General features: G+C 46.2%; 1 protein-coding gene across 1 annotated transcript in view; it reads right to left on the reverse strand.

Moving 5' to 3' along the window:
• The window catches only part of ATP9A (ATPase phospholipid transporting 9A (putative)), a 113,606-nt gene extending 99,338 nt beyond the window's left edge, over positions 1 to 14,268 (reverse strand). Inside the window, exon 1 of the mRNA XM_048496126.1 lies at positions 14,036 to 14,268. Within this exon, the coding sequence (XP_048352083.1) occupies positions 14,036 to 14,103 (68 nt within the window). The 5' untranslated portion in view covers positions 14,104 to 14,268. The remainder of the gene's footprint in view (positions 1 to 14,035) is intronic.
• Between the last annotated feature and the right edge of the window lie 2,174 nt (positions 14,269 to 16,442).

Genomic DNA, 16,442 nt, shown 5'->3' on the forward strand with positions numbered 1-16,442 from the left:
AGGATTTGGTTTACAGACAACCAGTTCCTTTTAGGGTCCAAATTGTGAGCTGAGTATGGAGTATGTTAAAGTACCAACAAGTCTGCCTACTCCCACTGACCCACTCCTTTTTTTAAACAACTGATCTCTCCTCTATTTGTTTTTAAATTTGCACACAACTTAGAATTATCAGTTTACACCCAACATGTCTCGCCCTTCTACTTCTCGGTTTATTATATAATCAAAGCTATCTCCTGCTTATCCAGGAGATTAATCAGACCATTAACCTTAAAATTTCCTTTTCCTTATTTTCATGCAGTTTAGATTTATTCCAGTTGTCAATAAAGGGTTGCCGGAATGGTGTAGGGGCCAAAGTGTCATTCAAATCCCCACTTGCATCATGGAAGCTTGCTGGGGTGGTCTTGGGCTGTGGTGGCCAGCTGTGGGTTGGTAAATACCTGGAGATTCTAAAGGTGAAGGCTGAGGAAGGCGGGGTTTGGGGAGGGGAGGAGCTTCAATGCCATACAGTCGAACTTCCCAAACAGCCATTTTCTCCAAGTGAAATTGTCTCTGTGGCCAGGAGTGACCCTGGGAGATTTCCAGCCACCACATGGAGGTTGGCAACCCCACCTCGGGCCTGTCACACACTCTCAGCCCTGACCCAGACTTGTGTTTGGATGGGAGACCTCCAAGGGTCATAGCAAACCGCCACTGGTCTTGAAAACCCAAAGGGTCACCATAAATCAGCTGTGACTCTAGGGCCAAAAAAAAGTTTTCAATAAATTTCTCACCCACTAACTCGCTCCTGTGCCTGCCAGGAAATGTACAAAGTGTGTTTCAACACCAGTCTCCCCTGCATGTAACCAGGAACAGCGGTTTTTGCAAGGCTGTCTTTCTATTACGACCGCCATAATATGGGAACAAAAAACTGAAAATCTTGCAAGGAGAATTTTGTTTAAGCCTCTTTCACTGGGAGAATGGAATTTAACCTTCCTCTGTGAGCCTGGGATAGAATAGTTGGGGCCTGTCACTGGCAGTAGAGCCCTCCCCCCCCCTCTCAAAAATGTAGATATTTACACAAACTCAAGTCGCATGGCGGCCAGCTAAGTAGCCCCTCTGCTGACGCAAATGGGCACTCATACTGCAACAGGGATGTGCTGGCTAAAAAAGGGGATTCACCCCTTCCCTCTGGATTGGGCTGCCCATTTTCTATCAAACAAACTCACGCTATGTTAGCAACATACCGTAAGTTGCACTATGTTTGGCTTAGTAAAATTGTATCAATTGGCTTATTTATGGAATGTTACAGTATGGATGCTTTGTTCTTTTACAAGCAAAAAGTGCAAACATATCGAAGTGAGAGAGAGCTGCAAACAGCTGCACCCTCTGCTACCTGAGCTCATTTCAATCATTGCAAAATAAATGAATTACCGGTAGTAGTTCTTTATTTTTAAAAGCATTTAACTCGTTTCAAGAAAAAAAAAATATTTCATTGGAGTTTTTCCCCATGCTCCTGCAAATTTCCCCATTTTTCTAATGGAAAAATTGAACACAAAGTTCTCAGACTCTTCCATGATATACATTTTGAATGAATGAAACCTTGTCTTAAAGCATATCATTCATTCCCAAAAATTCCCATTGTTCCTTTGGGAAAAAAGGCCTCACAGGAAAAAAAAAGTATCCCATTTTTCCCCTTGAAATTTTCCTCTTTCCTTCTGTGCTATCACTGTAGTCCACAAAAGCTTACGTTGGAATAAAATGTTAGCCTTTAAAGTTGCCACAAGACTTTTGTTCGTCTTGGTTTGAAGCTTTGGAGCAGCAGTGGTGTAGGAGGTTAAGAGCTCGTGTATCTAATCTGGAGGAACCGGGTTTGATTCCCAGCTCTGTCGCCTGAGCTGTGGAGGCTTATCTGGGGAATTCAGATTAGCCTGTACAGTCCCACACACGCCAGCTGGGTGACCTTGGGCTAGTCACAGCTTCTCAGAGCTCTTTCAGCCCCACCTACCTCACAGGGTGTTTGTTGTGAGGGGGGAAGGGCAAGGAGATTGTAAGCCCCTTTGAGTTTCCTGCAGGAGAGAAAGGGGGATATAAATCCAAACTCTTCTTCACTCTTCTTCTTACAGGGTACTCATCTAAAAAAGACAGAATGCGGTTTCTCCAATTAAATGAACATGTGTGGCTCAGCAACAGACAGGTCTCGGAGCATTGCAACCAGAATGTTCACAACTTTAGACATATCCCACAGTTATGAAATCAAGCTTTAACAAATGATTTGTGGGAGCGGAAGCTACACTCCTTTAAGTATGTTTAGGCTTGACGAATTTTTCTCCTCCTTGCGGCAATACTCTTTGCTGCTTGCTGACTGCACATTATGTCATGCTAAGTTAAAACGTTAAAAAGAAGCCATCGGTGAATCCAGTTTATTCTGCTTAACTGAGATATCAATATTTTCTTAAAAGAAAATGTATTTTGGGAGCAACCGGGTGTTGGGACATTAACTTTCCTTACCAGTGCTTCCATTCCTATACCTTTCACAGCAACACAATGTACAGAAATTCAGCAAATTGAGCTTTTCCTGGCAAGTAGCTTAAGCCACAAGAAAAGTTGCATCTTCTTTACTTCCAAATGTCAGGCTACTTTGAGGCTCAAGAAGAGAGCAAGTCAAATAAACTGGTAATACTAACAGACACTTCTTTAACAGTTTATCGAAGGAAGCCTTGCAAATAAATATTAAGAATCAATTTCTCTGGGAAGAGCAATATCAACAAACATTGGCCTCATACGATTAAATATGCCTGGGGTTTTTGGTTTTTGGCTGTGAAGAATCCAGGCGTTTGGTGTATGTGTTGAAAATTTTCTACTAGAGATCATAGCTGGTGCTTATAAAAACTAAACTTGGCCAGGTTTCCAGGGGAGATGGAATGTCTTCATAAACACACCACACCCTCTTGGTTCAAAGTCTGCTAAGGGCACATTCACAGAATTTATAAAATAATTGACCCTTGCAGGTTTCCATTCCTAATATGTCCAGTTTTTTTTTTTAGTAAGTAACAAGCCTTTATTGGCATAAAATAAACATACAAAACAAGCATACAAAACCTGCCCACCAATGCTCACAGTCATAGACACTGGTACTAAAATATATACATGGTCCTTCTGTAACTATAAAACATTCTTTCAGCTAAGTTGACTCACTTAAACGTCATTGGATACTGATAGAAGCTAGAAAAATTACTGCTGGCTATATGTGGTCATAATACATAGACATTGATTGGTATTCATCTAGACTTACGTCTATTATCGTTAGCAGAAATTTTGCTACATTCTCGCACACTGTGGGATCCATGTTGTTCAAAAGCATAGGTATCTTAAGAGCATCGGTTAGATTATTATACAGAAATGGGATAAGTGCAGATTGTGACATTCTGATTTTTGCAAACCTTACACAATGAAAGAGGGTATGATCGAGTGTCTCCACCTGACCCATGTTGCATGGACATAGCCTCCTCTGTTTATCAATTTGTTGATATCTGCCATAGAGCAGCATAGAAGGCATTAGATTGAATCTGGCCAGCATTAAAGCTCTTCTTAATTTAGGGTTGGTGATCCAATGTAAATAATTGGCCATGTGTCCTTGTTCAATTGGAATAAGCAGGGTCAGGGGGGAACACGTTTTCCTCGCAGCCGTTATCATATCCCGATACTCTTGTTCTAATAGCTTTGTTTTCAAGCAGCTATATGCTTCTGATAGGGAAAGAGGGACTAACGACTCTAATGAAAAGCCAAGAGCGTTGATTTTTCCCTCAACTAGTTTCAGCCACCTAGAATTTGCATAGTCGGAAAGCATGAGGTGTAGCAAACTGGAGCAATCCTGCAAATAGTGGATACGTAGCCAGTATCTGACAGTTCTCAGCCAGGCCATTGTGGTATATGATATTTGCCCGAGTTCTAAACATAGGGCTGCATATGAAGCACAATTTGGTAAGCCCATAATTTTGTGGAAAAAACGGGACTGGGCTGTGTTTATATTTTTGTTTATAGCTCCGATCCAAATTGGTGCTCCATAGAGGAGCTGAGAGCCGCATTCAGCATTGAACACCTTCAATGCGGATGGTATATACTGGTGGCCCACAGTGAAAAAGAAACGCTGAATTGCTAGGGCACTGTTGTTAGCTGCAGCGAGTGCTAATTTCCTATGTACTGCCCAATTAAGGTTGCTGGTAAGAGTTATGCCCAAATATTTGAACTGGTTAACTTGTTCTATGGGTCTGTTATTGATGGTCCATGTATGACTGGGGGGTCTTCTAGCGAAGACCATTATTTTGGTTTTTTCATAGTTAATTACCAGTTCGTTCCTCTTACAATATTCAGCACAGCAATTTAAGAGACGAGTGAGACCAACTTTAGTGTGGGAAAGAAGAACGGTGTCGTCAGCATAAAGTAGCGCGGGCACGTGTTTAGCACTTAGTTTGGGAACATGCCCATTGGCCTTCTGGAGGGTTGGCACTAGATCACTAAGGAATATATTGAACAAAGTGGGGGCCAATGTACAGCCTTGTTTGACCCCTCTGGTTGTGGTAATATGTCCAGTTAAAAAGATCAGATAATAGGTGATGCGTAAGCAGTGGCGTACCGCTAATGGGAAAATGGGGTATCCCATGTCCCCGGGTGCACACCATTTGATCATGTTGGCAGGGGGGGGCCTGCAGGTGCCGGCTGGGTCCTTGCAGGACTCGGCTGGTGCCCAGCGGCTCCCTCCATGCTACTCAGGTGAGCACTGCGGCTGTAGGCTAAGGTCCCTCCATGCTGCTCAGGTGGCCGCCGCTGAGCTGTGGCCACAGGCCGACTCCTGCCCATGAGCCAATCTCCCTGTCAGAAGGGAGGCCGGGGAGGCAGGAGCTGGCCTCAGGTGCCTGCCTGACCTTTGAGCTGTGGCTATTGAAAGCTAGTCAGATAGAGATGTTAGTAACTACCTTCTATTCCCAGAACAAAATTCTCTGCCTGTTTCCTGCTTCTTTCTCTCTTCTCTTTACCCTGGAGCATGTAGTTAGGATGTTAGGTATCTCTCTTCTCCTAGACAACTGTTAGTTCCTAAAATATACTGCTTTGTTCTCCTTCAATTGGTTCTGCTTCTCTGTGCACTTAATCACCACTCTGCTGACAATATTGTTCTTATTTTTAACCTTTGTAAGCTGCTTACAGATGCTAGTAGGAGGCTGGGTATAAATATTATTAATAAATAAATAAAAGCCAGCATGGAGTAATGATTAAGAGCAGGTGGATACTAATCTGGAGAACTAGGTTTCATTCCCCACTCCTCCACATAAGAATTCGACTCCTTGATATAAAAGATCTGATACCTGCTGGGTGACCCTGGGTGAGTCACAGTTCTTTGGAACTCTCTTATAGCCCCACCTACTTCACAAGGTGTCTGTTGTGGGGAGAGGAAGGGGAAAGAGTTTGTAAGCTGCCTTGAGTCTCTTTGCAGGAGAGAAAGGAGAGGTATAAATCCAAACTTTTCATCTTCTAAAAAAATATTAAGTAAATCATTTTTTTAAAATTGGCTTAAAAGTAAGTCAATCTGCCCTTAAAATGGAATCCTAAGCAGAGCTGCACCGTTCCAAGTCCTCCAATTTCAGTGGATCCGGAACATTATAACTGCTCAAAACTGCATTTTTAACGTGAGCCATAAACATTTTTATAGGGCTGCCAGGCCATGACTGGCAATCAGCAGGAAGTTTGAGGGTAGGGATGGGGGGATATTGGGTGTGCAACAGAGTATCTCTAGGAACTGGTGAAAACTATATGGTAAAATCGTAAGGGTTTCGGAAGATTCCTGCAGCTATTCTATGTCACTTCCAGGTTTTCCAGTGTAGCTGATATTGTCATTTTGTTTATTTTTTCCCACTGCCGTTCCAAGTGACAGCAGGCCAGTACTTTCAGAGGGTAACCATGCTGGTCTGCAGTAGAACACTTAGATTTAAGTCAAATAGCACCCCATTAGACCAATAAGATTTCTTGTGACAGAGGTGGGGAGAGGCAGCAAGCTTCTGGGACTCAAAGCTCTCTTCATCAGGCAACTAGGGCTGCCATTGGGAGGCCTCCCACATAGCCTGGCAGCCCTACATGCTCATGACAATAGTGTGTGTGTGTGAATTAGCATGCAGTCACTGGCCCCATTGCAAGGAACTCCTCCTAACTGTTTTGCAGCTCCTCTACAGCCCAGCTGGCTGACTTTGTCCAGGGCCCAAAGCCCTCATGTTTCCTGCTGTAGCAGCTGTTTAGATCAAGACAGCTGTTTAGATCAAGACAGCAAAGGCTCTTACAAGGGTTTAAAAATTCCTTGCCCCCCACCCCAGTGAGCCAAGGAGTGCTTTTGTGGAATACTGCCCTTGCAAGTCATGTCCAAAGACTGCTTCTCTTTGGCTAAGGACTTGGGGGTTTCCTTACCTGCCCCCAACACGATTCAAATTAATGAGTTCATGATGCACCCATCCAACATCTCCATCAGCCCATCTCTTTTTATGATTAAAAGCATTCTTCTTCCAGAACTGTGGGCAGCTGAACAATCTCGCCCTCATCTATTTTCAATTGCTGTACCATACCTGTCTTTTTAATTTGTTTCTACATTCCAGAGCGCAAGGCCAAAACGACCAACCCATTTCCCAGTTATGCTTTAGCATCGTCATCTGATTACTTTATTTCTGTTGTATTTTACGGGATACTCTGCCTTGGCAGGACAACCTCCTTGATCTCGGATTGCAAATGCCTTAGCAGACCAGGTGCTTGGGAGCAGCAGCAGCAGCAGCAGCAGGCCATTGCTTTCACATCCTGCATGTGAGCTCCCAAAGGCACCTGGTGGGCCACTGCGAGTAGCAGAGTGCTGGACTAGATGGACTCTGGTCTGATCCAGCAGGCTAGTTCTTATGTTCTTAAAATAGATACTACGATATGGCGCTTTGCTCCAGTTCAGCTCTTGCACACTCAATTCTACCACTCCCAGCCTCTCATGTTATTAAGCTACTAAGACTGATGTCCTACATACATGAAGATGTCAGAACATTAACCTATCAAGATCAATATTGTGTATTCTGACATGCACCTTGGAGACCAACAAAATTATGTGGGTATAAACATTCAAGAGTCAAAACTTGAGCTTCTGCAAGCTTGTACTCTGGAAATCTAAGGTGCTGCTGGACTGAAATCTAGCTGTTGTACTTCAAACCAACATGGCTATCTTCTGAAACTACCTTCAGAGAAAATCACAGTATATCATCTGGTCCATTTATGGATCATTTTGATCTGGTTACCACTATGGATGATGACAGGATCATGGATCTGTGAAATTCACCACTTGTACACTGGGTCCTTATTTATCCAGGTAACTAAAATAATGTAAGGACCACATCAATGAGTCCTGGATGCCCATATAATTCCATATCCTGGCTCTTCTGAAGATGCCACCCTGTCCATGGATAAGACCGGCAACTGTCCATTGGCAAACATTTTCTGTAGTGTTTCCCATCTTCTGGAATGGCCTATCTGAAGAGGTCAGGAAGGCAAAACAGAATGTGCAAAACAGAAATGTTCAGAAAGTGATTGAGAGAAGTGACTAATGGGATGCCACAGGGTTCTGTCCTGGGTCCAGTGCTATTCAATATTTTTATCAATGACTTGGGTAATGAAATAGAGGACATATTAATCAAAACTGCAGATGATACCAAATTAGGAGGGGTAGCTAATACCCTGGAGGACAGGGGCAGAGGCAGATTAGAGAGCTGGGCCAAAACTAACAAAATGAATTTCAACAGAGATAAATGTAAGATTCTACAATTAGGCAGAAAAAATGAAATGTATAGATACAGAAAAAAATGAAATGCACAGATATAGGATGGGTGACACCTGGCTTGACAACAGTATATGTGAAAGGGATCTGGAAGTCTTAGTAGACCACAAATTGAACATGTGTCAGCAGTGTTATATGGCAGCCAAGAAAGCCAATGCAATTCTGGGATGCATCCATAAGAATACAGTGTCTGGATCGAGGGAAGTAATTGTACCACTCTACTCTGCATTGGTCAGATCTCACTTGGAGTACTGTGTTCAGTTCTGGACACCGCAATTTAAGAAGGATATTGATGACCTGGAACATGTCCAGAGGAGGGCAACCAAAATGATAAAAGGTCTGGAGTCCAGGCCCTATGAAGACAGGCTTAGGGAGCTGGGGATGTTTAGTCTGGAGAAGCGAAGGTTAAGGGGGTGGGGGGGAGGAACATGATTGCTATGTTTAAACATTTAAAGGGATATCACATCGAAGAGGGAGCAAGCTTGTTTTCTGCTGCCTCAGACACTAGGACACAGAGTAATGGATTCAAGATGCATGAAAAGAGGCTCCACCTAAACATTAGGAAGAACTTGCTGACTGTCAGGGCTATTCAACAGTGGAATTCACTGCCTCAGAGAGTGGTGGAGTCTCCTTCTTTGGAGGTTTTTAAACAGAGCCTGGATGAACATATGTCGGGAACACTTTGATTGTGTGTTCCTGCATGGCAGGGGGTTGGACTTGATGGCCCTTGGGGTCTCTTCCAACTCTATGATTCTACCATCCAGAGGTAGTTTGCCATTACCTGGCTCTGCATCATGCCCCTGGTATTCCCTGGAGGTCGCCCATCCAAATACTAGCCAGGATTGATGCTGAGTGGGTGTGACTGGCCCAAGGTCACCCAGCAAGCTTCCATGGCAGAGGGGAGATTCAAACCAAAGTTTCCCAGATCCTAGTCTGACACCTTAACCCACAGGTGTCAAACTCACGGCCCTCCAGATGTTATGCATGATGCTGGCAGGGGATGATGGGAACTGTAATCCATAACATATGGAGGGCCACGAGTTTGACACCTATGCCTTAACCATTTCACCACACTGGCTCTCAAATAGGAACATGTGGCTCTCCAGATGTTCATGGACTACAATTCCCTCCAGCCCCTGCCAGCATGGCCAAGTGGCAGGGCTGATGGGAATTGTGGTCCATGAACATCTGGAGAGCCGCAGATTGCAGACCCCTGGGCCCTATTGCAATGTTTCTTTTACTGCTTTGTCTTCTACCTTTGTCATCCATTAGGGTATGTAATACTTTGTGTGAGTTTTGTCTTTCTGTTTGTGTGTTCATTTGCATTGTTTTCCAAGGCTGTTTTCGCCCCAAGAGTTTCCCACATTGCAGCTACCTGAAGGTTTTTTCTTGTTCATGTTTCTGCATGGCATGCTAACAGTCAACAAACACATTTTAAAAATCTGACTCATTATAAACTTGTAAAAATCTATTTTTTTCTGGACAGGATGCTGGATAGCACTTGAAGATTCTTGGGCATGAAAGGGAAACAGCATAACCACATCTCTTTTGGGGCAAGAGGAGGGGGCCATTGGAGTTGACTGTGAATATGTGGACTTGTAATTTTTTTAAGTTACCGTGTTAATTTCTATGCAGCATTATCCATGCTCTTCAAAAAAAACATAGGGTGGTCTTCAAACCTGAGGGTGGCATGAGAACACAACACGGAATGGTCTTCAATGAGCATCAGGTATGAAACGGAAATCAAGGCCAAAAATGAAGAGACAATGGATTATTCAAGGACCTAGGCTGTTTTGAATGTCCTTCAAATGCAATTTCTGACAGAATCTCAGCACGCACCTACGAAAACATCCTGGTATAGAAACAGCCAGGATCTGAAATCTTAGTCCTATTGGATTGCTTATTTGATGTCTCACATTTTCTGATTGAACTTTTTTTCCTATTTTGTATTCCACTTTTAGTCTCAAAAAGAAAGGCGAGCTAAAAATGAAATATGATAAAATAACTTTTCAGTCCAAATTGCCTATAGTATTTGTTATGCGAAATATGCCTTCTAGTGCTAGGAAGGATTGGAATTTTTTTGGGAGGGATCTACCCACATCATATCTGGAGAGACACTTAGGCCACAATCCTAAGAACAATTTCCTGGAAGTAAGCCCCAATGAATAAAATAGGTCCTACTTTTGAGTAGACCCGCTTAGCAGAGCTCTCTTGGACATTTTTTTCAGACTTAGGCTCATTCCGCACAAGCAGAATAATGCACTTTCAAACTGCTTTCAGTGCTCTTTGAAGCTGTGCGGAATGGCAAAATCCACTTGCAAACAGTTGTGGAGGTGGTTTGAAAACGCATTACTTTGCATGCGCGGAAGGGGCCTTAGTTTTATACTGAATGCAAAAGGGGAAAAATAAACCATGTCACATTGACACCAGCTTTGGAAATAACAAGCCAAACCAATATTCTGAACTCCAGCTGGCCACAAATGAAATTATTGAATGCCAGAAGTGAGTATACTTAAGGGAGGAAATGCCACCCTAGAATGCACAATTGCTACAATCAGGCCAGCAACTTAGCTCTGGGCTGTCAGTTCTGGGTGGTTATAGGAAATGCCTCTTATGACCCAGTAGAGCAAAGCGACTCTCTCCTCTCTAATACAGCTCTGGAGCTGAGGTTAGATCAGGGTAATTGCTGCAAGCATTACAAACAAGGCAAGCCATGTAACAATGTCAGTGAAACTCCAGTAGTAATTGTAGAATCCCTTCCAAAAAAAAAAAGCAACATTGACCAAGGAATGTGAATCAGTTCAGGAATGGCATTTCCCCTCATATTGCTTGCACTGATTTATATTATGTAATCCGCCTTAAGCCTCAATGGCCGTGGTGGACTAGAAATACATCCATCCATAAATCCATAAATTCATACATATTCCATCACTATGAAGTTGCATTTATGTCTTCACAGCTGTTTTGAAAAAGGGGCTCTTGACTACATTTAGAATCTGATGTTTGACTGTATCACGTAACTCGGCACCGTAAGGATGGCATGGTTAATGTTTTACATCTTCAGGGGCTGTTTAGGATTCTCAGGAGGGAAGGACTTGTTGTTATCCAAGCTGCCAAACAAGTTTATACAACTTGTACGGCAAACGAGTCACGTTCACTGGCCAGCCAGGTGACTGATTGAGCTCCTATTTCTGTAGGTTTCCAGTGCTACAAAAACACAAGGTCCCCAAGTTCCCTGCAAGCTAAGATATAAAAACCAGTGGGCTGCATTTCACATTCATGGGTCAGATGAACATGTGAAGCTGCCCTGTACTGAGGCAGACTATCAGTCTATCTAGCCGAGTATTGTCTGCTCTGACTGGTAGGTGGTGCCAGGGATTGAACGTGGAACCTTTGGTATGCAAAAACAGGTGCCCTACCATTGAGCCACAACTCCATTCCAACAAGCATCTCCTTGCATATAAACATATAAAAAGGCATCGTGTTGAGTCAGACCACTAGTCTATCAAGATCAATGTTGTCTACTCTGACCGGCAGCAGCTCTCCAGGCTCTCAGGTGTTTCACATCACCTACTACCTGATCCTTCTGGATGGAGATGCCTGGGATTGAACCTGGGACCTTCTGCAGGCCAAGCAGATGTTCTGATTCTGAGACACAGTCCCCTCCCCCTCCCTTGCACGCCACCCCTTACTCCCTCCCCTTGCATGCCACCCCTCCCCCTCCCCTCCCTCTCCCTCCGCTAGGGTGGGTGGGCCATGTCCAGATGCTGGGCCCCTCCCCCTCCCTTGAATGCCACCCCTCACTCCCTGGTCAGGATATTGATCCCTCTCACTTGTACTGCCCAACCTAAAGGGTCCAGCAAAGTGCTCTTATCCCATCTGCCAGGGAAGCCAACTGATCCCAGGACTTTGTTCATTCAAAACTAGGATAGTTCTCCCCCTCCTGAAAAAAAGTGGATACTATCCTACGTTGTGCCCCTTGTCAAACAATTACTTAAAGCACACATTGTTCATTTAGCATCTTAGCCAATAACAATGATTCTGAATGCATGACATTGGTCTTGCAAATCTTAAGGATTTCTGAATTAGGGCCTGTAACCAATAGTTGGGCTCAATAGCTACTGCTGGTGTCGTTTATGGTACTTTGGGCCTCCACAATGTAGAAATTGAAGCCACCTAAAACCTAACATAGCTCAGCAGGAGGCTGAGAAATGTTTGTGTCTGCCACCTCCAGAGGACTAAATATAATAAGAATTGGCACCCAGGACATACCTTACCCAATAGGCAATAGCTGTGATTCTATTAAGAGAATCAACTTAAGAAAATATTTACTGATGATAATGTAACAACTACTTTTCTTAAACATCAGAAGTTATCTTTTTATAGCACATAAGCTTTGCACAAAAGCAGGCAGAAGCAAACAGAAGGCAATGTTCTCAATGAAACATCCATAAAGTGTAGTCAAAGAAGGTGCAGATATAAATCCGGGGAAGTACTTTAACAATGTAATTCAACTGCGTAAAACACAAATCTAATTAAAAAAAAAAACACAGAGATCAGCCACCAGCTATGCAGTTGTGTGAACAAAGTTGCATCAAGTTGCACCCGACTCAATGCAACCATGTAGGGTTTTCACATGTTTGCCATTGCCTGCCTCTGCGTAGTGACCTTAGACCTCCTTGGGAGTTTCCCATCCAAGAACTGGGGCCAACCCTGCTTAGCTTCCAAGATCTGACCAGACTGGACTGACAAGGTTGGACAAGACGGGTCCATTACCTGTTTATCTTTTGCTGAAACGGCCTGCTCTGGCTACTCCCCTGGAATTATAAAGGTGTTGAAATAAGCAGGACTGCAGCTGTGCTACGTAACAGGCAAGTAAAGGATGCCAAAGGCTCAGGAAATGTTATAAATGTTACAGAGGATGGTCAAATCTCCAGGCCAGGGCCAGACGACTCCAGGGATGGGGCTCTCTAGGCCATGGTCTTCTAGACAGGGTTTCATCCCTGTATCTCCCCACCCCACAAAAAAACCGGCAAATCAATACAGAGATCATTCCTGACAAACCCACAATGCTGACCAATTCATACCTAATAGCGGGAACCAGGCAGGACTGCTTTCTAAATCTCCCTTCCAATCCACACCCCACAGTCTCTCTACCCTTTGGTCTGGGATGGATAGATAGATAGATAGATAGATAGATAGATAGATAGAGAGATAGATAGATAGATAGATAGATAGATAGATAGATAGATAGATAGATAGATAGATAGATAGATAGATAGATAGAGAGAGAGAGAGAGAGAGAGAGAGAGAGAGAGAGAGAGAGAGATCCCTTCAGCATCAAAGGACATGGTCAAGCTGTTTCCAAGGCAGCTGAGGACGGCGGCTCTGAATCTCTGTCTCTCCCTGGAGGACCTTTGTGCTTCCAGCAGCGCCCATGTTTTCCTCAGAGGCTGCGAGAAACTCTCCAAGGGAGCGAGGGGATGCCTTGAGGCTGTCCTGCCGCCCTGTTTTTTTCTCGCACCCTCTCTCTCGGCGCGATCATTATATGGCCCTGCCCGGCGTCCAGATTCTCAAGGCTGGAATGGAAGCCAGCGCGCCGCCTGGGCGTGCCACGACAATGGCGTCAGGAGCAACCTGTCAGCTTCCCCCTCTCCCTAGCCCACGAAAGAAAGGGAGGGGTGCCGGATCCATCCAGGCTCCCTTCGCAATCAAAGGCGTGGAGGGATCCTTTTTTACGTGAGGGGATCCACGGATCCCGGTCCCCTTCTCCGAACCTCTCAGCCCACTGGGAAGGGGACGTATCCCCCGCCCTGACGGAGCTGTAGCACAGGCGAGCGTCGCCAGCGCCGCACAGCCAAGGGAAGGGCCAGCGCGGCTCCGGCTGTGCGCTCTAGCGGGGAAGAGACCCCCGCTCCTTTTGCGCCGCGCACGGGCACGCTGGGGATCCCGCGATCGGGCCGGCTCCCGGGGCGCGCGCGCGGCCTCCGCATTCCTGGGGCGAGGGCAGGGCCGGCCTCAGCGCTTCTCCCGGAGACAGCACGGGAAGGGGGGGGGGCGAGAGGGGGAGACCCGCGGCTGGAGCCCGCCGAGCAGCCCGGATGGCGAGGCAGGGCGCGCGCGCAGCCCCAGAGGAGAGCCCCGGGAGCCGCCGTCCCGGAGCGGCGCAGGGGGGGGGGGGGGATCGGGGTTGGCCGGAGCCCGGCTTACCCGCCGCGGTGCTTGCTGTCCATGCGCTTTTTCTGCCTGACCGGCTGCAAGGGGATGTTGTCGCTCATGGTGGCGGCGGCGGTGGCAGCAGCCGGGCTGGGCGCAGCCGCAGGCGGGGAGGAGCGCCGGGGAAGCTCCGGCTCCTTCCCAGCTCGGCCCAGCCTCGCCGCGCTCTGGCACGGCCGCGCTCGCCGCCGAGGACCGGGCGGGCCGGAGGTTGGGCGGCGCGCAGGTAACGTGGGCTCTTACGCCTCCCCGGATTTCGTTCTCCCCCACCCTTCCCCGTAGCCCACCCATTGGACGGTGTTGCTGCCCACTCCTTGCTCCCCCCTGTCATTCCCCATCTCCCCCAACCCCCAAATTGGGACATGCCGATCCAAAGGACAATTCCCCAGCTACGGCATCCTCGCCCCCCCCCCCCCCCTTGCCATCCGTGCCCATTTCGATTCCTAATTTCAAACAACCATTTACTATGCATTGTTTTAGCATCCAGAGACAGTTTCCGGTCAGCGCAGCTTCCTGCCGATCTTATACTACACCCCTCCTCCCCCACAACTTGATCAATGTCTGCTCATCTGTCCTAATGTCCCTATTTATTTAGTGCAATTTAAAATGCTCCTGCTGCCCCCCCCCACCCCCCCACACACTTTTGGCCCTGTAAGGAATACATTGCAAAAGCCCTCGGCTCTTCCACCTCATGTTATCCTCACAACAACCCTTTGAGGTAGGTCAGGCCGGGAGAGGCGTAGGGTCACAGAGCACATTCTGTGGATGAGTGGACACGCACACAAACGCACGTAGCTGCCTTACACTGAATCTGATCATTAGCCCATCAAAATCTGTTTTTTCTCAGACTGGCCATGGTTCTCCAGGGTCTCTGGCAGGAGCCTTTCACATCACCTCTTAATGGATCTTTTTTTACTAGAGCTGCTGAGAATTGAACCCGGAACCTTCTCCGTGCGAAATGGATGATCTACCAGTGAATCACAGCCCCTCCTCTTAGTGGTGGGACGGGGATTTGAAGCAGGGACTCTGAGGTCCTAATTCAGTGCTCTAACTGGGACACTCATCATATATCTACTCTCAGGCTTCGTTTCATTGGCTAGCCCTTAGACCCAGGACCTCATTCTCCCCTTAAGAACCCTGGAGCTCCACGAACCACTTGCTAGATCTTCTCAAAGTCCCTTGTTTGGAAGGATGTTCTTCTTCCAAAAGCCACACCTAATGCTCAGCTACAGTAAAGATGACAGTGGCCGACTGGCTATTTATCTTACAGGAAAAAATCCTGGTAGGCCCTTGGAAGCTGCTGACAGCCAAGAAAAGCAGGGCTGAGCCCCCCCCCACCCCCCCGTAGCTCTGCCAGTGCTGCACAGCTGAGAGCCCCCCCTGACATGGGTTTACAGCACCACAGGGGGCACGCAACTTGGCTTGATCCTGGGCCATTATAACTGCCGGGTCTGCCTCGAAGGCTGAGCTGTATGTCAGCTGGCTCAGGTAAAACGTATGAACAGATCCTTGATGATTATTTATTTATTTATTTATTTACTTACTTACTTACTTACTTACTTACTTACTTACTTACTTACTTACTTACTTACTTACTTACTGTATTTGTATACCACCCTCCCCGAAGGCTCAGGGCGGTTTCCAACAAAATAAAAAGTTAAAACATCATATATATAAGTTAATTAAAATACATAAAATATTAGACTAGAGATGGCTTCAGCTATTCTATTCCCCCTTTTTATGAACCCACGGGAGGCCAGATGTTTGCTTTTTACTGCAATTGATATCATCCCGCTGGCCAATAAACGCCATGGCGGAGTTCAAGGTCCGTTTTACAGGCCCTGGCTTGGAAACTTTTTTTGTAAATCCCTTGCAGGGGTCCTTGATCTCACCTGGAAGCCTGTTCCACTGTGCAGGTAGGGGCCAGGAGCTGCGTAAAAGCCTCTGGCCTCTTGTAGAGAGCTAAACAGTACCGGATGCGCCTTCTTTGGGGCCAGGGGATCGATCACCAGTAGGTCCACCTCCGATGAACGGAGGGGGCCTAGGAAGCGGCGATATAGGGAGTAGACGGTCCCTTAGGGATATGCAGGGCCAAGGCTCGCGGAGTGGCTTTAAAGGTCAAAACCAAAACTTTTAAACATGACCTGGTACTTTCGATGCGGCAGCCAGTGCAGTTGGTATAGGGACCGAGGTAATCCGGTCCCTTGCTGTTGTTCGGAAAGGAGTCTGGCTAGCCGCATTTCTGTACGAAGTTTCAGTTTCTGGATCATGGCCAAAGGTAAGCCTCGCCAGAGCGAAGCGGTTACAGTAGTCTAATCTAGAGGTTGACCGTGGGCATACGGGATCAGCAGTGGCCAGATCAGAACGGGAGAGATACGGGGCCAGTTGCCGCAAGCCTGCG

The sequence above is a fragment of the Sphaerodactylus townsendi genome, linkage group LG05 (assembly GCF_021028975.2).
Source record: "Sphaerodactylus townsendi isolate TG3544 linkage group LG05, MPM_Stown_v2.3, whole genome shotgun sequence".
Lineage (NCBI taxonomy): Eukaryota > Metazoa > Chordata > Lepidosauria > Squamata > Sphaerodactylidae > Sphaerodactylus > Sphaerodactylus townsendi.